This window comes from Carassius carassius, chromosome 1, assembly GCF_963082965.1.
Source record: "Carassius carassius chromosome 1, fCarCar2.1, whole genome shotgun sequence".
Taxonomy (NCBI): domain Eukaryota; kingdom Metazoa; phylum Chordata; class Actinopteri; order Cypriniformes; family Cyprinidae; genus Carassius; species Carassius carassius.
The window spans coordinates 43,364,377-43,384,768 of NC_081755.1; the positions used below are offsets into that span (position 1 = coordinate 43,364,377).

At 36.3% G+C, this 20,392-nt stretch overlaps 3 protein-coding genes across 5 annotated transcripts; 1 reads left to right on the top strand and 2 right to left on the bottom strand.

The window, feature by feature from the left end:
• Positions 1–432: 432 nt before the first annotated feature.
• LOC132151817 (histone chaperone asf1b-A) lies at positions 433–7,089 on the bottom strand. The gene is made up of 4 exons (XM_059560212.1): positions 6,637–7,089; positions 4,984–5,099; positions 2,789–2,965; positions 433–1,149 (listed from the first exon to the last, which is right to left on the bottom strand). Exons 1-4 carry the CDS (start codon positions 6,743–6,745, stop codon positions 958–960), a joined length of 594 nt encoding a protein of 197 aa, XP_059416195.1. The 5' UTR covers positions 6,746–7,089; the 3' UTR covers positions 433–957.
• A 1,195-nt stretch (positions 7,090–8,284) lies between these two features.
• LOC132151824 (protein crumbs homolog 3-like) lies at positions 8,285–13,880 on the top strand. Of its 2 annotated transcripts, XM_059560226.1 has the most exons (4): positions 8,287–8,672; positions 9,587–9,788; positions 11,923–11,966; positions 12,813–13,880. In XM_059560226.1, the coding sequence occupies exons 2-4, from the start codon at positions 9,716–9,718 to the stop codon at positions 13,020–13,022; spliced, it is 327 nt and encodes a 108-aa protein (XP_059416209.1). In that variant the 5' UTR covers positions 8,287–8,672; positions 9,587–9,715; the 3' UTR covers positions 13,023–13,880. The 2 variants fall into 2 exon arrangements, 1 of the variants encoding a protein (XP_059416209.1); XR_009436445.1 differs by lacking the exon at positions 11,923–11,966 and having other exon boundaries at positions 8,285–8,672; positions 12,813–12,929.
• Positions 13,881–15,699: 1,819 nt separating this feature from the next.
• On the bottom strand, positions 15,700–20,217 carry LOC132151831 (tubulin beta chain). Of its 2 annotated transcripts, XM_059560252.1 has the most exons (4): positions 19,648–20,217; positions 18,589–18,697; positions 17,613–17,723; positions 15,700–17,075 (listed from the first exon to the last, which is right to left on the bottom strand). In XM_059560252.1, exons 1-4 carry the CDS (start codon positions 19,726–19,728, stop codon positions 16,018–16,020), a joined length of 1,359 nt encoding a protein of 452 aa, XP_059416235.1. In that variant the 5' UTR covers positions 19,729–20,217; the 3' UTR covers positions 15,700–16,017. The 2 variants fall into 2 exon arrangements, with proteins under 2 accessions (XP_059416235.1, XP_059416226.1); XM_059560243.1 differs by lacking the exon at positions 19,648–20,217 and having other exon boundaries at positions 18,589–18,723.
• Between the last annotated feature and the right edge of the window lie 175 nt (positions 20,218–20,392).

The window sequence follows — 20,392 nt, forward strand, 5'->3', positions numbered from 1 at the left end:
GGACTGACTTCTGCAAAACAACCACGCTGAGGTCATATACGCAGGTATATGCATTGCATTTGGGCAACTAAGGTTAATGCGCTTGCTCGGTTACAACGAACGGATTTATTCGTGCAGATCATGTATGAACAGGTTGCGTGCTTTACTGTGCATTGCAACCGCAAACGCATTAATGCCGTGCAAGAACATAAAGAGGAGCAAATCCACAATTTGACACTGATGCTAATAAAAAACCTAAAAGACTGCTTTGAGGTCTGGTCACAGATGCTGCAGTAGTCCACGTTTCCAAGCAACAAGCGGCTTGTGTCACGCCAAACATGGTTAACTCCTGCATAATACATCACAGCAGCTTTTTATGAATGAAAAGGCTGCACAGCTGGATCCACTCTGTGTACAACGCAAATCAAAGTAAAACGACTTCAGTGACCATGATCACGTAACAAAACATTTATTTAATTGAGAACTGGGATATAAAAAAAAAAGGCTTATACACAATATAATACGGTCCCACCTACTAAAATATTGTCCGCTGCAACCTTTTGCACAAGTTTTTCTTATGGCGTATGTTAAATGAATAATGCATTTGACATCTTATCTGTTGAGCTGATTTTCAATCCCCTTTCGGTCTGAGGAAAGATCGGTTTTGGATCAAAAGGCTGACGGCATTAGATGCAGCACATCCTAATACCCGAATCGTGTCTTAGATTCATGACTCACCAGCTCTCAGTTCATGTTTCGAACCAAAAAGCAAATATGTTTATTGCATACCAGAGGATTTGGCATAATCATGCTCACCACTGATTTGTTTCGAATAGGTGTGAAGACTGTAAGACAATTAGATTGATTTGTATTTCTGATGTGTTTGAAAGATCCCGCCTCTCCTCCACAGTGTCCAGATTGACCTGAGCTCACGGATGAGCCTTGAGATGTGAGGATTATTCACAGGAGCCTGCGTCACTACAAACAGTCCATGGAGTTCTCTGGCACCAGGCCGAGTGGAGGTGCTTTTCCCGGAGTGCAGGATGGGGGCAACATGGCGTTGGGTGCAGGGTCCACGTTCTCTGAATCCTCCATTTTCTCAGCACATCCCTCCCAGTTGATGTGAAATCTGGTTACACGTGGGTTGGAAGCCAGAATGTTCCTCTGGAGCTGAAAGCAAGCAGATGAAAAGGGCTTTGAATACACACTTTAATTTTACAGGGATGCAAATTCATTAGGGATGGGAAAAAGTGATGGTAATAATACCCCCCCTAGTGAAAAGTTGTAAAACATATCTTTCACAAATGTTTATTTACAATCAATTTTAGCATGTTGTCTCAGGCCACATTAACACTTCTGTTTTTATAGAAACCATTCAATGTTAATAAAAGCCTGTTTCTGCCACAGAATAAAAAAAATAAATGTAATTGCAACATTTTATCCGACGTTTTGCACGCAATTCTGCGATAAGTCAGATATGAGAGATATACACAATATAATTATTATTTTTTTATTATTCTTTGGCAGAAGCAGGCTTCTATAAACATAACTATAAAATAATAAAAATTATGTAATTGTTTTTATTTTATTACATTTCATACATTAAACCAAAAACAAAACAACACTGTTGTTCAATGCAACTTTCAATATTTCAATACAATAATAATAATAATTATTATTATTAGTAGTAGTATATTAGTATTAAATTACATAAATTAAACAAAGAAATATAACTTAGTAATATTATAAGTATAATATTATAAGTAACTTTATTATACAAATATGTTTATTATTTTTCAAAATGTTATTTTGTTCATTTAAATCCCAAAGCACTAAGTTAAGGTAACCCTTGTAATAGTCCACACCTTTTATGCACCATTTTTATTAGAATTGATACTAAGGAGTGATATTACGCACTACTCAAATGAACTTCAGTTGTATATTTGACACGTTTTATTCAGATAAAAAAAATTACTTCTTAATAAAACTATTAAAGCCCAATGAAATATTTGAAAGCTTTAAGCTTTATGAGTACAGTGTTCGTTCCTGTATTGCCGTACACCATATGAAACCGCAAGTTGGGGCCAGATTTATTTACTTTACATTTATACATTTAACAGACACTTTTTATCCAAAGCAACTTACAGTGCATGTAGGCTATAGATTTTTTTTACCTGTGTGTTCCCTGGGAATTGAACCCACAACCTTTTGCCCTATTAACGCAATGCTCTACCACTGAGCCACAGGAACACTTATACAGATATACAGGATTGAATCTGTTTTTAAAATAACCAATGACCTTTAGTTTACATAACAGCCATTCATTTTCTACTCGCTATTAATAGTTTAAAACAGGTGTTATTGAAGTCAACAGTCTTTTTTTCCTTATTATAACATATCCAAGCTAAATGGCTTATTAAGTGAGATTTGCGTTTCCATTTATCAGAGATTGATTGGATCATAGAAAAGTGGCCGTTGCAAGCTAAACGCAGAGTGCAAGTGTGGAGTCAGCTGTGGAGTGACCGGTTGCTGGAGAGAGAGAAAAAAAAAGGATGTTCATGGATAAATAATTTACCATAAATACTGCAAGATTCCTTTACCTTTACAATTTTGATTTCATGGTGACTTTAAGGGGAGGGACTATCTTATTCTAAATTGCATTTTTGGCAAACAATTTATAGTAAACTTGTGAGTGAAAAATGAGATTATATTTTTTGGTTTCATTTTTGTTATGTATATTTCCTATAGCTTTAACACAGACGGATGAAAAGCGGCAAAACTCCAAAGCATAAGAAACATGGTGACATACCTGTCCATAGTCAGGTTTGAGGGGCGGATTCTCACGAAGCTCAGTGTCCGTGTACTCATTGTTAACGTAGTAGCCAATGCGTATGAACTCCTGTCCTCTGTATGTGCATGTGATCAGAACAACAGTGACACCCACAGCATCACTCTCAGGTATTAGGGCAGGGTTTGGAGCATCTGCCTGTTGCATGAAAGACAAAAATACCATAACAGAAAGTAATGAGGGAAAGAAAAGTATGACAACACACGCATGACTCTAACTGGGTGTAACTGGAGGAGAAGTGCAATAATTGGCTTTCTGTGTGTACAATTAACATAGAACAACATTCACCAATAAACCACACTCACGTAATTTCAAATGCACAACACAAAAAAAAAAATGTTTACTCATGTTCTGCTAGCTAAATCAACTTTTGTGTCATAGAAGAAAGTTAGGATGGTTCACATAAATTAGTTAATTTACAATTTTGAGTGAACTACCACTTTGATTTTAGTCCTTATATTATATTTAAGAGGTTTGAGTCCTGAAAATGTACAGGTGCGGTTGACACACCCATAAATAACCGAAATGTGTGAATGCAGCCGTATGAATAACTCAAATACAGGACTGACAACTTTATTCTGTTGCTGTGTGACATGTAATCTTAATAAATAAATCTCAATTATAGCTGTGATGGGATTGTGGCTATAAAAGTACTAATGAAATGCAAAAAAAAGTTACATTAAAGGGGTCATATGACGTTGCTTGAAAAAGAACCTTATTTCGTGTTTTTTGTATAATGTAATATGTTTATGTGGTTTAAGGTTCAAAAAACACATTATTTTCCACATAATGTACAGTTTTATATGCCCTGCCTTTCTGAAGCGCATCAATTTTTATAAAGCTCAGTCTTAAAAGCGAGGTGTGCTCTGATTGGACAGCTATCCAGTGCCTTGTGATTGGCTGAATACCTCAAGCGTGTGACTAGAGGTTGACCGACTTTTGGCATTTTTATTATTATTATTGGCATTGGCCGATTGTGCTGCAAATATAGGCAGGCACAGTGTCAGGCAGCAAAGCATTGTTATGGGACTCTCTCTGAGGCTGCGTGAGAGACGGAGCAGCTCACACTCTATGACACATTATGACTTATACTTCTTTTTACGAGTTGCGTATCACGCCGCGTAAACATAAAACCATGTTGTGATCGGAGAAACGACAAACAAGTGCTACTCTACACTGCTCAAAAATCATCAATGGCAAATTCTTTAAATATGAAAACATACTTAAAGACTCAGAATCAAAACAGCTGGCACTGTAGTCTACTCTCCCAGGATCAGGAAACAGTTCTTCATAAAATGCGTTGCACATACACAAATATTTGGGTTGAACTGTTCTGGAACAATGTTGTAAATATAACCTGACCACTCATTTCTAGTCGTGTCCTCTTTTGGAAGGCCAAAGAAAAGTTGTTTGGCTTTCACAACGAAATGCACAGTGTCTTCACAACATGATGGCAGTGGCAACAATACTACAGCAAAATCAAAGTTTCTTTGCGTAAACATTTGGGCGGTGTAATGCAAATCTTTCCACATCATGACATAGACATTTGGGGGCGTTTAAACAAGGCATTTTAGGAGGGCATGGACGAGTCTAAACTTTTATAAAGAATATCTCTTTGTATTGTTTGCCACAGCCTTACACTTTATTTGTCAGGCACTCTCTGCTCAAAAAAAATAAAAATGTAAAATAAATAAATTATAAGCAAATCCATTTTCTGCCAGCAGGAGGCGCATTTAGGGTGAAATGAAAATATAATCTAAAATGTTCTGAAGACAGTCGGTTTCCTTCAGAAATACAGTGATATAAAAACACCTGCACCGGTTTTTGATTTCTAAAATGTGCTGTGCTCATGTTTATTCAACGAAGTCAAAGCCTTTTGGAAAATCTATTTGTGGCGGACAATTTTGATATCAGTCTTTGCAACTTTAGGGATCTTATCTATGCACAAACAGCTTGTAACACTCCAAAGAGAAAGGAAAACTTTTAAAAAAAATAAAGGAGAAAGGAAACCTTAAAATTGCATCATTTGACCCCTTTAAGCAGATGCAACACTTTGAAAATAGCTCATTTATGCCTTATTTGTGTCATTTAGAAAGTAGAATTTTACTAGAATATATTTTTACTGTTGATGATGATAATGTGTGTTGTGATCTCACCTGAAACACGAACATATGTCGGCCTGCAGGAACTGGACCAACCAGGACAGAGTCAAGAGTCTGATCATGCTCTTCACTTTCTGCTGAGCCCACATAAATAATCTTCCATTCAAGATCTATAACAGAGAAAACAATTACCTGTTTATGCAAAAGATCAGACTAATAATAGTCCCGCATAATGTGTAATTACAACAATCTTTCCTTCAACCATTAAGAAAACAATAAAAAACAAAACTATAGCATACACTACAGGCCAAAAGTAAAAGAAAGATTTTTAATGTTTTTGGAAGAAGACATTTATTTTAAAACTATTTTTTTTTTTGCAACAATTTATTTGTGAAAAACGAAATACAGTACCATTCACAAGGTTGTGTTAAGTCCAGTTGTAAAGAAAATAAATCTAAATAAAGAAATTAAGAATCCTTTAAAAAATATATTCTGATTTCCAAAAATATATATTAAGCAGCAAAACTGTTTTCAACACAATAATGATAAATGTTTCTTGAGCAGCAAATCGGCTCAGTAAAATGATTTCTGAAGGAGTGACTCTGACGACTCGAGTAATGATGCTGAAAATTCAGCTTTGGTCACAGGAATACATTAAAATTGAAAATATATTTGAATAGAAAACACTTATTTTAATTTTAATAATATTTTACAATATTACTTTTTTTTTTTTTACTTAAAAATGCATCCTTGGTTACATGACTGGTAGTAGTGTATGATTTTGTTGGAAATAAAAGTGCAGATTTAACATTTTACATTTCATTTTCTAGTACTGGGGTCACACAAGTTAAACGAAGTGATCTGACGTGTAAAGAGATCAACTTTACCAAGTTTTACAGAAATATTAACGGTTCTATATGACAAACCCTGTAGCACAGTGGCATTATAGGAATGCATTTAATAATATGTACCCTGGAGCACAAAACCAGTCATAAGTAGCATGGCTATATTTGTAGCAATAGCAAACAATACATTGTATTGGTCAAAATTATTTTTTATGCCAAAAATCATTAGTATTTTAAATAAAGATCATATTTAGTAAATTTACTAAATAAAATATATAAGAACTTGAAATATTTTATTAGTAATATGCATAGCTAATGACTTTATTTGGACAACTTTAAAGGTGATTTTCTCAATATTTCGATTTTTTTTTTGCATCCTCAGATTCCAGATTTTTAAATAGTTGTATCTCAGCCAAATACTGTGCTATCATTACAAACATACATCAATAGAAAGCTTATTTGTTCAACTTTCAGATTATGTAGAAATACAAGTTGAAAAAAAAGACCCTTATGACTTGTTTTGTGGTCAAGGGTCCCATTGGAGAGATTTTAATAGTAATACCATCATCAATATTGTATGATAGCCGTTAATTATTTGAATTTTTTTTTCTTAGAAATAACGTACACACCACAATAGAAAACGACAAATGTTGATGAAGAGAGACGATTTGCTTGGTTTTAACCATTCACTGTATAAAACAGGTTTGAAGTGAGAAGCACAAAGGATAAGTTACAGCTCAGATTCCTCGCACGCTGCAATCACCCGCCATTCTGACGTCATCTGGAGGAGCTAGCGCGTTAGATAGCAAGCTAACGAATAATGAGAAAATACACCAAACCTAAATTCAACTTTAACACTTACCCTCGGGAAGATCCTCCATGCACTCAAACGTTACTTCGAACTGAAACGGGTTTCCAAATGGACTCGGGTTGTCCAGGACAGCTACATTTAGCACTTGCACTTTTGCCATAGCGCTAGCGTTACAGAAGTAACACGGAAATTTACAACGCAAAACAACGCAAGACCGATAAGCCGAGAACAAGTTCGAATACTCAACAGACGTTTCGAGTAAAACTCTTAGAAGGTTTGGTTTCACTTCTTAACTGGCGATCTTTTATTCCGATACCATAGATTATACTGTTAAAGCAGGAGAATAGAGAAGTCTAGGCTGTCTCTCCTCCCAAATTAAAGGAGAAAGAATTCAAAATATGACCTAAAGTAACGTACAAACGTAAAACACATATGATTTCACGAAACCCGTCACTTCAACTGACAATACAAATCTACGAGACGAGCAGCGTTCTCTCCCGCCAGAGTGTTCAGACAGCTCCAGCGCGCATCACGGAGAGCGGATTGGTTTGTGCGCTGATTGGTCAGTAAACATGAGGGCCCGGATTCTGCGAACGCTGATTGGACGACAGTGACAGCTGTTACATGGACAAGCCCTCCTCTGAGTTTGATTGGCTGCATCATCTTTCCGAGCTACAGTGTAGTTCAGCGGTTGATTGTGTAGTAGTCTATATTATGGCTTTAAACATATAGAATTACAGATGACTGTTTACTGGGTGGATAATAGTAAGAAAGCCTATTGGGTAAAAAAAAATCAGTTGCTGAGTGTTTCAGACGCATATGAACCAACAACATTGGTTTTTTTTGTTTGTTTTTTTATGAATTGTGAATTAAATGTGAATTGTGAAAGACGCCAGAAAAATAATTGACACTCTGCACAGTTTGTAATTGTCTGTGTATCAAATAAGCTAATTAAATTACTTTTGGAGAGTTTGTGAAAATATAATTTTATTAACAAGATAACAGATGAATAATACGTTTAAATGTATGATTATTTAAATGTTTTATGTCGCTTGAGATTACAATATTTAAGTAGAGTATGTAAATAAATAAAATGTATTGTTGTACTTTTCTAATTATTAGATTATGTTATATTATATTCATAGTTGTTTTCGTACTTTTTACTGACTATTGGGCAAGTTTAGTGCTAATTTCCTTCTGTGTGGCTCATCAACGAATCAACAGTAACGAAGTGGTTAATGATTTTCCTAAAAGGAGGAAAGGGATTAACAGAACTGGTATGTCAAGAATTTTAACTAAAAAGATTAGAACTTGATTCGCTACCACTGGAGGTCGCAACACAAACAGAGCATTACAAACTGATGGAATTAATAACTCACTCCTTCTGTCTGTGTGTGTGTGTGTGTGTGTGTGTGTGTGTGTGTGTGTGTGTGTGTGTGTGTGTGTGTGTGTGTGTGTACATATTTATATATCCTGGTGGGGACTCAAACCTGAAACACACAGACTCATGGGGACCTAAATTGTTTATGTTTCCATTTGCATTTGCATTATTTTAATCTCTTTAAACTTTAATGACAGCTAAAAAAAACCTTCGATTTAAAACCTAAAATTAGTCAAATACACATTCAAACCATTTGACATGCGTAAAATATTCTGATTCGCAATGACACTAGATTAAACCAGTGCTGGTGTGCGTCAGTGAAGTCATCGCCACGCTGCGCAGGTGCATGTCTCGCGCCGCAGGTAGTGGCTGGACTCAGGTGTTGTAACGCGACACTGAACCATGTGATCAGCGAGGAGAATTTAGGAAGAAGAAGAAGAATCCAGCTCGAGGATTCACCCAACACTAAATACCAAACCGCACAAGACCACCATTGATAGCAGGGCACGTCTCGAAGGACAGTGTATTATTATTATTATTATTATGAGCAGGACGCCGGAGTGTCGCGATAGTTTCGGTTGAAGTAAGTTACTTCATTTCACCGGTAAGGTGAGGCGGAAGCGAGCTACGGTCAGGTTCATGGGATATACAGTCTACATATAGGCTATTCTTCAGGAAACATCGTGGATTATGAAGATACATACAGGTATTTGTTTTGTAGGAGTTTGTTTCTGTTTATGTGCCTCATATGGACGAATGTTTCCTTAATGTGCATGTCGTGGACTGGATAGAGGTTACAGGTTTAGACACGAAAAGTAAATACCTTTTTCTATTACATATGGCCAGGGTCAGCTGTTGTGTATTAAACACACCCAATACATCTTGAAGAAATATTTACTAGAAAAGAATTTACAGAATCCTTTGAAACGCACAGGAATAAACACCAAGGCCTACGATGGAATGAATCAGTGTATCTGGATATATGTAGCTATATCCTAAATGTAATTTAGGAGAACATAATCAAAAAGGATTAGGAAGCTAAATGATCTGGTTCCCCACTGGCAGAGGTGGACAGTAGTGAAGGATTTTTGACATTACTCGAGTAAATTTAAAAAAGTATCTGTTCTTTTCTTCTGACAACCTTTATTTCACTACATTCCAAAGCATAGTGTTGTACTATTTACTGCACTGCATTTCATAAATAAAAGTGGTTGTCGTTATACCTTTAATACTTTAAAAATGTAATACGTTTTTGGTACTCTTTTAAAACTTTGAATGATTTTGCTTGAGTAAAAGTTAGAAAGTACTAGATTTCTAATGTAATTAAGTATTAAATTATATTTAATATGAAATGAAGTGTAGTGAAAAATACAATATTATTCTTTGAAATGTTGTGGAGTAAATGTTTTCCGAAGAAAAACACCTGTACAGAAGTACAGACACTGGAACTTGGTTTATTTTTTATTTTAAATCAGAGTAAAAATCCTTCACCACTGTCCATCTCTGGTCACTTGTAATTTAGTAATATAACTGATTTTGTTTGTTTTAAACAATTCCAACGATCAATTTAGCGAAGCAACTTCAGATCCTATAACAGACATTCCTACTCTTCCTTTGCAGCTCGCTAGAGACAGATAGGACTGCTTTAATTCTTTGATCTGGGACATGATTTATTGACCACATCAGCTCCACCGGAGCACCAGCCCCTTCTGGTTGAGGGTAGGGGTGCAGACTGACTCCATCCCGGAGATGATACGGCAGGTTGGGAGGTTGGCAGGGAGTTTTTTGCTGCTGCTGCTTCTCAGGAATGTTTCGGCCCCGGGTGAGTCACTCGCTCCACCTCTGTAGTCATGTCCGAAACTGAACTTTGAGAGTATCCGGACTGTTAATCACTGTTGTAGCTCACTGCATTTAAACAGCTCAGTGGAGTTGCGTCAGATTAATCTGAACACAAAGACGAGGAACACTCCTCTAACTTGTACTTAGTACAGGACTGTTTCTTGAACAGACAAGCTCAAGCATGTCGAGGTTCCTGCAGAAACGTTTATGGTATTGTTGTAAAATCATAAAATGGTACAAAAGGTGTGTAATCTTAAACCACCAGTCTCATAAAACCTGCCCAGATCATATTTCACCTTGAAAATCACAAAAAATATGTAAGAAATTAAAATTTTTCTTAGAAAAATAGACCAATTTTTAGGGGAATTACTTATATTGTTTTTGTACTGTGACATTATTTTCATGACATTTCAGCCACAATTTCTCATTAATGTAATACAAAATGTCCATTTCTCAGTACTTTAATGTGAAATACTATGTGTAACGCTTTACTTTAGGGTCCACTTCTCACTAGTTGTTTATTAGCATGCATGTTACTAGCATATTGGCTGTTTATTAGTACTTATAAAGTGCATATTAATGCTTTATCCTGCACAACCAAATTCTAAATCCCTTAATCCGTCACCATACCTAAAATACTTTAACTATTAATAACCAGCGAATTAAGAGTTTATTGAGGCAAAAGTGGTAGTTAATAGTTAGTTAGTGAGAGTTGGTCCCCAACTAAAGTGTGAGTGTATACTTAAACACATTAATTTGATGTTTGCTGTACAGCCTTTGATGCTGACTTAAAGAAAATTGGAATTTGAGGCTTGGCCATAAAATAGGCTTATTTGTGTGAAATATCATTTATTAGTATTTTTCATCTAATTTTTGGGATACAACATGTTTTGTGAGATTCATACACGAGTTGGGCTAAAAAAAAATAGGTGTGCTTCATGACTCATCTTGCAGCAAGTTTCTTTGCTTCTTTAAAGTAATCTTTGCACTTTTGCCCCTGAGCGATTATTTACTCCTGTAAATTATTAAAATATTTGCTTTTTTTTTGTATGTATCCTCCCTCTCTCTCAATCTCTCTATACCACGTGTGTGTGTGTGTGTGTGTGTGTGTGTGTGTGTGTTGTCATAGCGTTTAAACATTTATATTTATCATGAGTTTGCAAGTGTTACATTTGTTTTAATCAAGTCAGCAGTTTGTACCATTATTTTGATCTCTGACCTTCAAATGCACATTAGTTTGTCAAAGTCCAAACTCGAGATTCTGCTAAATTGCCAAATTTTGAGATTATTTGAGGGATTTGATGTTCCTTAAAGAGCTGAGGCTAAGTATGGGACCAGCCGATACTTTGCTTTTTTAAATATTAAACAAAAAGCCAATTATAACGATGTATAAAGTCATTTATTTAAAAATGTGAGTAGATCTTACCACTGGAGTCCAAAACATTTGCTACGTGAAAAATGGCATACAAATGTCCCTAAATTTTTTTAGAATTGATGATAAAAACAAATGATTAAACCTGAACAGTTTTGAACAGATTCATAAAAACACACTATTTAAACAATAAATTATGAAAATGAATTAAACCTACTTTCAGCAACATGCCATTATAATACTCTCAAGAAAGGCCAAACTTGTATAATAGCAAAATAACTCAATTCAAAATGTTATGTCACCAGAAAAATCATCAATGCATATACAGTGAATATGATATCACTCAGTCAAAATGATTAAAGACAATGTAATTACCTGACAAGTGCAGCTTTATTTACTGTTGTATTGCTTATTGAAACAGGAAGGGGAGATATGTTGATTTTTATTATTTTTCTAAAAGGTCATTATCCTTTAGTTAATATGTGTGAACTATTGTTCATTGCTTTTAGCTTTTTGTGTGAAAATACGAGGGAACACAGTGATGTGACTTGAAATGATATCGACACCTCAAATAAAATATTAAAGAACCAAAACATGCTACTTTGAGCTGCAACACTGTCTTTAAAGAACCATGCAAGATCTGTGAGCCATAGGACGAGTACCAAAATCATATTAGTGTCTGTAGATCTTAATTCATATTTTGTACAATTAGCTGTCATCTCATTGTAATGTTTTCTTTTTGCAGGGGAAATGAACACAATGCCCAATAGCACTACAGCTCCCAGCTCTGTGAGTAATTTCTCCTGAAGTGAAGTCAAGTATTTATCTCCACCTTAAAAGCCTGAAGCACATCTTCTGTCTAGAAATTAAAAGATGTTTATTTCTCTTTTTAATATCTGATCGACTATCGGCCAATATAGTCTTCGTTTGATCTTTAAGAAACAAAGTTTCCCAAATTTGAGAATAAGAAATTCTTATGTTCACCAAGACTGCAAAATACAGCAAAACTGTGTTTTTGTGAAATATTATTACAATTTAAAATAACTTGTTTTCTGTTGCGGTATAATTTAAAATGTAATCTATTCCTGTGATGTTAACGGTGAATTTTCAGCATCATTCCTCCAGTTTTCAGTGTCACATGATTCTTCAGAAATCATGCTAATATGCTGCTTTGCTGCACAAGTAACATTTCTTATATTATCAGTGATGAAAACAGTAGTGATGGTTAATTGATTGATAAATTTTCTTTTTTTTTAATAAAAACAACTGAACACATTATTAATTGGGGGAATGAAAAGTATGAATTTCTTTTAATTTCATTCCATTTTTCTATATCCTCAAATTGAAATGTTTACTGCATGCGGTGACACTTATCATTTTTCAGTGTCCTTAATAACAGTAAATTACGCATTATTACATGCAACTAACCCTAAACCAAATGTCAACCCTAAAGTAAGTACATGGTGTTATTAATATTATTCAGCATTATCTTGTTTGCCACCTCAGGTCAAACTAAGAAATTTAATTACAATTCTGAATTGCCTTGGAATAAAAACATATCACAATATCTGGTTTCTTTATGCGGTTCTGTTGTACTGCTCCAGTTGATTAACATCCCTACTTTTCTTTGTCCAGGGCCCTAATATTGTGGCCATTGTAGTACCAACTGTGGTCGTGGGACTGCTGGCTATTTTGACAGCTGTTCTGGTGTTTCTGTTCTGCGTGGTAAAGAAGAAGAGACAGACGGAAGGGACGTATCAACCCAGCGCAGAGGAGCAGTCAGGAGCACGTAGTGTGGAGACGCCTGACGCTCTGAAATTACCCAAGGAGGAGAGACTGATTTAACACTGGTTTATGACTAACCAGCAGCACGTGATAATAGTGACTCAATTCCAAAACGGTTAAACAGATAAACATTAACTAAGAACCGTTTCTGAGGGCATAAGGCACAACTATGTTTTGGAAAAAGTAAAGCGAGTCTGACTACTTGGAAGAAACTTGAAGGAACAGATCCTCTCTCCAAAAAGCCACATATTTCACAGAACAGATCATTTCATGCCAATTTAGACTGGTAGCTTTTCTCTGAATACTTCATTTTATGTTTTGTCCCCTGTTTTAATGGTTGCTTTGCACATACCAATGCTGATGTTTGTGGTTTCCATTTTTAATAGTGAAGTGTGTAATGTCTGCACCCCTAGTGGCACAAAACAGTACAGTCTGTTTTGCATTCAAAATTGGCCAGACTTAAAGGGATAGTTCACAAAAAAAATACCATTCTGTCACCATTTACTCACCCTCAAGTTGTTCAAAACGTGTATGAGTTTCTTTCTTTTGTTGAGCAGAGAAGAAGGTATTTTAAAAAATGTTGGTATAACCAGTTTACTATTTAGGTTAATGGCAACTTTCAACTGTTTGATGACAAAATCATTACAAAAATGCTAATTTTGGGGTGAACCATTCCTTTAACAGCATCAGCTCAACCAGTGGTGTGAATCTGAGGGCGTGGCTATCTGTTTGACTTAATAATGGAAGCTGGCTGCATTTGAAACCTTAAACCTTTTTTTTTTTTTTATTATCATTTAAATTAGTCATCAATTTTTTTATATATGTTTGTTGGCACTAGATTATGCAAACTACATCTTTAAATATTTATTCAAATCAAATTGTTCATGATATAGGATGTTCATAAACTCATATCTACTATGTTTGTTGAAACCACAAATCATTTCAATAGCTGTATTTGTCTAGATTTGACTCAGTAATGTTTCCTAATATTTATATATATATAAGGTTTTTTATTATTATTATTATTTTTTATTTAATCTAATATTAATTGTCCAGAAATTTGATCAGTGCAACAATGGATTCTATTTGGAATCATTTTGGATTCTTTTATCATAGCATGGATGTTTACACTCAAATATTTCATGCATTATGTTTCAATGGAGTGCCTTTTCAAATTTTTAGAATTTGCGAAATCATGTTTTTAAATATAAGATTAAAAGGCAATTGCCATGCTATATTGTGAATATAATCACTGCTAATGGGTTTTGCTATAGGCACAACGCTCAGTGGAGTTACTATATTTACAACACAGCACGGCCTCAGGTGCTTTGCTTTCATAAAATGGTTGTTCCATGATTAACAACACAAATTTACATTAAAAGATTATTTTATTAAGCTAATTAATTAAGTGTTATTCTTCCGCTGAAGATTCAGTCTGTAATAGGCTACAAAAGAAGGTTAGTCTTCACAACATGCCCTATTATACTCTCTATATTGTGGAATTTATCACAGCTACACGCGGTTTGTCTTCTGTTATTCCAGAGAATTATTATTCCGTATTTACACAGAATGAAAGGTCATACACATTTATAAATGAACCGCTCTATACAGAGCTACCACAAAAACAGATGTTCAAAGACAAAATTAAGACGGCTGCGCACTTGTTTCTCTGATGGAGTAGGTCTATTTTCCTCATCGGATGTATTTTTATGGTATACATTTTTTTTTTCAAAACATATTTTTACAGTGGTTACTATTTTATTTCGTAATTGTACCAACCTTGGTTTGTTACTGTTTATTGTTTTTCTTCCAGTTATTTGACCAGCAGCTAATGAATCAGACGTTTTGCACATTCACAGAAAATAGCTTACTTCTGCGTAGGAATACAAGGTGTTAAATAAGGCCTTTACCCCAACCCACAAACATCTGTTGAAAATTTGTAGCTGGATAGGTGTTGGCTACTTTGAAATTTTATGGCATTACATAAATGTCCTGACTGCTGACACTACAATAATAGGAGGAGGAGCATCTTTCTTAGGAAGCGTATGACCGCATTGCTTAAGGATGTCTCACAAATTTGCTTGCCAAGAACAACGCAAGAGCTTATTGTGATGTCTACATCTAAGAAAAGCATGCTCAGTTTATTGTTTTCAGCAACACTGCTCTCTAGCAGTCTAGTTTGTTTTTCAGGCAGTTGTTTTATGCTACTTTGGTTTTTTTCTTTGGTTTGGCGAAATACAATGTCAACAATGACATACTGTGCATTTGAAGTGATAATATCAGGAAATTAATATACTTCAGGGCCCCAAATACTGACAAAGACAATATTCAAAGGCCCCAAAAAGTGGCCTTATAGTGGCAATATATTACATAATTAAATAAACAGTTATAATTAATTTTGAAGAATAATGAAAGTATTACTTTTCTAGTTGTTTGTAATTTTCACCCGATTAAATATTTTAGAGCTTCACATTACTAGAAAAAAAAATATTTCCTTATATATCCAAGTTTTCCAAGACCACAAGAACCATGGTTCATAAATAAAAATGACAGTTGTTGAGGGAACAAAATAAAATCAGAAATATGTCAGCTCACATTTTGGTTGTCAGCTGTTTTAGCTCATTTTTCTAGGTAGTTTTGTCTTATATTTTAAATAAATTAAGCCACCCTGTTTCCACCAGTTAACATTCATGAAACCCTCTATGACATTAAAAAACAACAGCATTTCTGATGTACAGTGGCAGTAGCCTTTATTCAGATTGACACTGACACCAGTTACATCATTCACAAATCCAAAGGCTTCACAGTTAAAATCACTTGCGTTTCACTTGAATGTGAGGGGAATTTGATGGCGTGCATTCAGAAACACAAAATCAAACCAAAAGTTCACAATTCCTCAAAATGTCACTGGAGAGGGGAGGGGGTGGGGCGACTGTCTTTGATGGATACTGAATGTGAAATCCTATTCATTGTCCTGGAGAGCAATGGTTTGTGGTGAGGATGAAATATGGTGGATGGAGTGGTAGGGACACTTATTTTGCCAGGCGGTCACGATTTACGCGACCTCCTCCTCGCCCTCCTCTTCAAACTCGCCCTCTTCGGCGGTGGCGTCTTGGTACTGCTGGTACTCGGACACCAGGTCGTTCATGTTGCTCTCGGCCTCGGTGAACTCCATCTCATCCATGCCCTCGCCGGTGTACCAATGCAGGAAAGCCTTGCGCCTGAACATAGCTGTGAACTGCTCCGAGATTCTCTTGAACAGCTCCTGGATGGCAGTGCTGTTGCCGATGAAGGTGGCTGCCATTTTGAGCCCGCGGGGTGGGATGTCGCACACGGCAGTCTTGACGTTGTTGGGGATCCACTCGACGAAGTAGCTGCTGTTCTTGTTCTGGACGTTCAGCATCTGCTCGTCCACCTCCTTCATGGACATGCGTCCGCGGAAGACAGCGGCTACGGTCAGGTAGCGGCCGTGACGGGGGTCGCAGGCGGCCATCATGTTCTTGGCGTCAAACATCTGCTGCGTGAGCTCAGGCACAGAGAGCGAGCGGTACTGCTGGCTGCCTCGGCTGGTGAGGGGAGCGAACCCGGGCATGAAGAAGTGGAGGCGTGGGAAGGGCACCATGTTGACGGCCAGTTTGCGAAGGTCTGCGTTGAGCTGGCCGGGGAAGCGGAGGCAGGTGGTGACGCCGCTCATGGTGGCCGAGACAAGGTGGTTGAGGTCACCGTACGTTGGTGTGGTGAGTTTGAGAGTGCGAAAGCAGATGTCGTAGAGAGCCTCGTTGTCGATGCAGTAGGTCTCGTCTGTGTTCTCAACCAGCTGGTGGACGGACAGCGTGGCGTTGTAGGGCTCCACCACGGTGTCGGACACCTTGGGCGAGGGTACCACGCTGAAGGTGTTCATGATGCGGTCGGGATACTCTTCACGGATCTTGCTGATGAGGAGGGTGCCCATGCCGGAGCCAGTGCCTCCGCCGAGAGAGTGGGTGAGCTGGAAGCCTTGCAGGCAATCGCAGCTTTCTGCTTCCTTACGAACAACATCTAGTACTGAGTCCACCAGCTCTGCTCCTTCTGTGTAGTGACCTTTGGCCCAGTTGTTTCCAGCACCACTCTGACCTGCAATCATTAAAATTTTACATTGAAAGTCCCGTTCAAAGAAAGTGTGGTGGCCATATTTGGTACATCTTCATGCCTGAGATCCAGAAATCTCAAAAATTGGCCAAAATTGCATTTGCGTAACATAATTCAAACAAGCAGCAAAATCTTGCACATGTTGGCCCACAAATGCTATTTAATTTAATTTGGTAAACAGCATTAAAAAAAGTTTTCAGGTTGGTAAAGCCAACGCGCCAACAGAGCTTCTAACAGCAGCTGGTGATGACTTTATTAACAGGACTTATTGCGCCATATTGTATGTTGAAGTTTCTTCCATTCATAATATGAGTTCACCATCTTTGTATATCTAAGGTTTGATAAAGTTACATTTGACATTCACCATGTCAAATTTGAACTCCTTCTAGCACCCAACAGAAGACAACATTTAATTGCTGTCAGTGTGGATTCATACCTACGAAGTGTGAAAAATTATACTGTAGCAGCACATGGTGGAAATAACAAAAAATAAATAAATAAATTGAGAAATGATTAGCTTACCAAACACAAAGTTGTCAGGTCTAAATATCTGTCCAAAGGGTCCAGAACGAACTGAATCCATTGTGCCAGGCTCCAGATCCACCAAGATGGCACGGGGAACATACTTCCCACCTAAACAAAAAGATGGATACAGTAGGTCATACTAACCAGACATTTGTTTCAGTGTGCATGCAAATTTCTCTGCACATACGATGATGTTTAAAAATCTGAGAGCGCAATGTTGGCTTACATTTTGCTTAGCTAAAATCTATACAAAGCAGCATATTTTTTGACAATGAATTTTGGAAATTTTAATCAATGGTTTTTGTGTCCTCTTTTTGCTGTGATTATAGCAGCACTCGAGCTGTGTGAAGTCCCTGATGATCTAATTATCATGTTATCCAATCCAACATGATTTGAGGATGATTCAAAGGAATTTACAATGTGACAATTATGCTTACCTTTCATAAGTGACTATAAAATAATTATAGTAATTATAAGTATAATTATAATTACAAATTATTGTCACAGAAACTTAAATCTGAAAACTTAATTTCCACTTTTTTCAGTGTTATTTTAGAATTATTTGTATACTAGTATATATTTTTTTAATATACTAGTAATGATTTTTGAATAAGCTTATTTATTTTTATAAATTCAGATTAAATTATAGTAATTTATTTACTATATTTAGTTAATTTATTATTATTATTATTTATTTAGTTAATCTTATTTTAGTTAGTTGCCAAGGTAGCTTGTCTCATTTTTATTTTATTTATTAGTTTTTCTTCTAATAATGATTGTATTTATTTATTTTGATTTTTAGCCATAAAAACACTGCTTTTACATCCCAGAAATGCAATGTTGCCTCAAACCTTTTCCACTATATTTTTATGTTGCCACCAAATTTTATATTTATTTCAATATTGCATGAAGTTGCTGACAATTATTGCTTATGCAAACTTCATGATATTAAAAAAAAAAAAAAAAAAAATACCTGTGGCTTCATTGTAGTAAACACTGATCCTGTCTAGCTGCAGGTCGCTGTCTCCATGATATGTTCCGGTTGGATCAATACCGTGCTCATCGCTGATCACCTCCCAGAACTGAGAGGAGAGAGAGAGAGAGAGAGAGAGAGAGAGAGAGAGAGAGAGAGAAGGGCGGAGGCCAGAGAGAGAGTGGGGCAGACGGAGACAGAAAAAACGAAGATTGAAATAAAATCGTTTTGAAATAAAATAAAAATAAAATAATTATGTCAAATAATTAAATGTCAAATATGTAGTTACAATTTCATGTAGGATCAAAATCAACAATGCTGAACAAATAATAAAATGCAACGAAAATAATTAGATTATATTATTCACAGTTTATTTTTTATACTTGTTTTAAAGAATGTTTCTCTAACTTATATTTAGAATCTTGAGGATTAGCCTATGCACATTTTACGGATTCCAATGAATGCGAGGAATGTGATGTTATTTTCTTTAAGTGATTAACCAAATGTAGTCTAAACTCGGATGCATACGTAACTATTATATAGCCTGCATTTGTAATGCATTTTTATATAGTTGCTAAATATTAAATACGAAAAGTTGAATAGTTTATTCCCGTGTGCTAATTAAACGTTAGGTCATTCCAGAAGATAGGCATAGGAGGAACCAATTTCAACGATTCAGTCTCATAACTATCAAAAATATATTACCATGCAAGTATAAATAAGGTCTAACTGCAATAAATGTGCCATAATTGCATGATTACCACAAGAAAAAGATAGAGAGAAAAAAGGTACTTTTAATTCATTCATTCTCCATCGTCCATGGGATGAGACGTTTCCACGCCCAATGAAAGCACATCTCTGCGCTCAATGCACCGACTGTCTCCATCTCCAAAATAGAAAAATCCGAGTTTGAATCGTGCATGCAGCTGACAAAAGCTGCAGAAGGAATCCAACCGGACTCCAATGCACTTCTAGAAGATTATTTTAAGGGCCGGATATTATTCTCGGAGGACATGGCATGCAAATTCAAATCTCAGCCATCCGTTCTCCAAATGCAACGTTCTTGGGTGTTTTTTTTTGTTTTTTTTTGTCAATCTGGTTGCCGCACTGGCCAGCTTGCAGGTGCACAATCTCGCGCATGGTGCTGCAGGAAGGTCAATGGCGGGGATGCAGGAGTCGAGGGCTGTCTTGTGGCGCACGCTAACGGAGGAGCTGCTGTTTTTTCTGCGCGTCTCTGTGGCTCGGAGATTAACGCCCGCCTCTGAACTCCGTCACTGGGCTGAACGTGTGGTGCAAGATTACGTCATCGCCATGGTAACCAAGACCGGAGGAGAGAAGGAGAACCTTGAGCTCGTGGAGACACCGGATAGGATGCTGCACTCTTCAAGGACCACTGACTATAAAGCTATGTCTGAAAAATATTGCAAAGACAATGGAGAATGGCTTCTCATTACAGTAATCAACTACTATGGTACTACCATGGGGTTTGTAGTTGGATTCACTAGAGCAGGACCATAACCACAACAGAGATGGATTGGTGACTGATACTAAATTATTAGTCAATATCTGGTCCATACTGTGATTTTTTAAATGATGTTTTAGCCCTGAGCTCCTAATATATCCTAATTTAGATTACACTTTAACAGATTTATGGTCGATGTGCTTGATAATAAATTATAAGAAGTCAGTTTGGAGATATATGTGGCCATACCATGTAACCATTAGAAAAAACTATTTATCTAATACTATATATATATATATATATATATATATATATATATATATATATATATATAGTATTAGA

Coding starts and splice junctions, on each gene's coding strand:
- LOC132151817 (XM_059560212.1), bottom strand. CDS start 6,745: ATGGCAAAAGTGCAAGTGCTAAATGTAGCTGTCCTGGACAACCCGAGT. Junction 2,966..4,983: donor GACATATGTTCGTGTTTCAG/GTGAGATCACAA, acceptor TTCATGCAACAG/GCAGATGCTCCAAACCCTGC. Junction 1,150..2,788: donor TCAAACCTGACTATGGACAG/GTATGTCACCAT, acceptor GCTTGCTTTCAG/CTCCAGAGGAACATTCTGGC.
- LOC132151824 (XM_059560226.1), top strand. CDS start 9,716: ATGATACGGCAGGTTGGGAGGTTGGCAGGGAGTTTTTTGCTGCTGCTG. Junction 9,789..11,922: donor CAGGAATGTTTCGGCCCCGG/GTGAGTCACTCG, acceptor TTCTTTTTGCAG/GGGAAATGAACACAATGCCC. Junction 11,967..12,812: donor GCACTACAGCTCCCAGCTCT/GTGAGTAATTTC, acceptor TTCTTTGTCCAG/GGCCCTAATATTGTGGCCAT.
- LOC132151831 (XM_059560252.1), bottom strand. CDS start 19,728: ATGCGCGAGATTGTGCACCTGCAAGCTGGCCAGTGCGGCAACCAGATT. Junction 17,724..18,588: donor TTACTACAATGAAGCCACAG/GTATTTTTTTTT, acceptor CTTTTTGTTTAG/GTGGGAAGTATGTTCCCCGT. Junction 17,076..17,612: donor ACCTGACAACTTTGTGTTTG/GTAAGCTAATCA, acceptor TAATGATTGCAG/GTCAGAGTGGTGCTGGAAAC.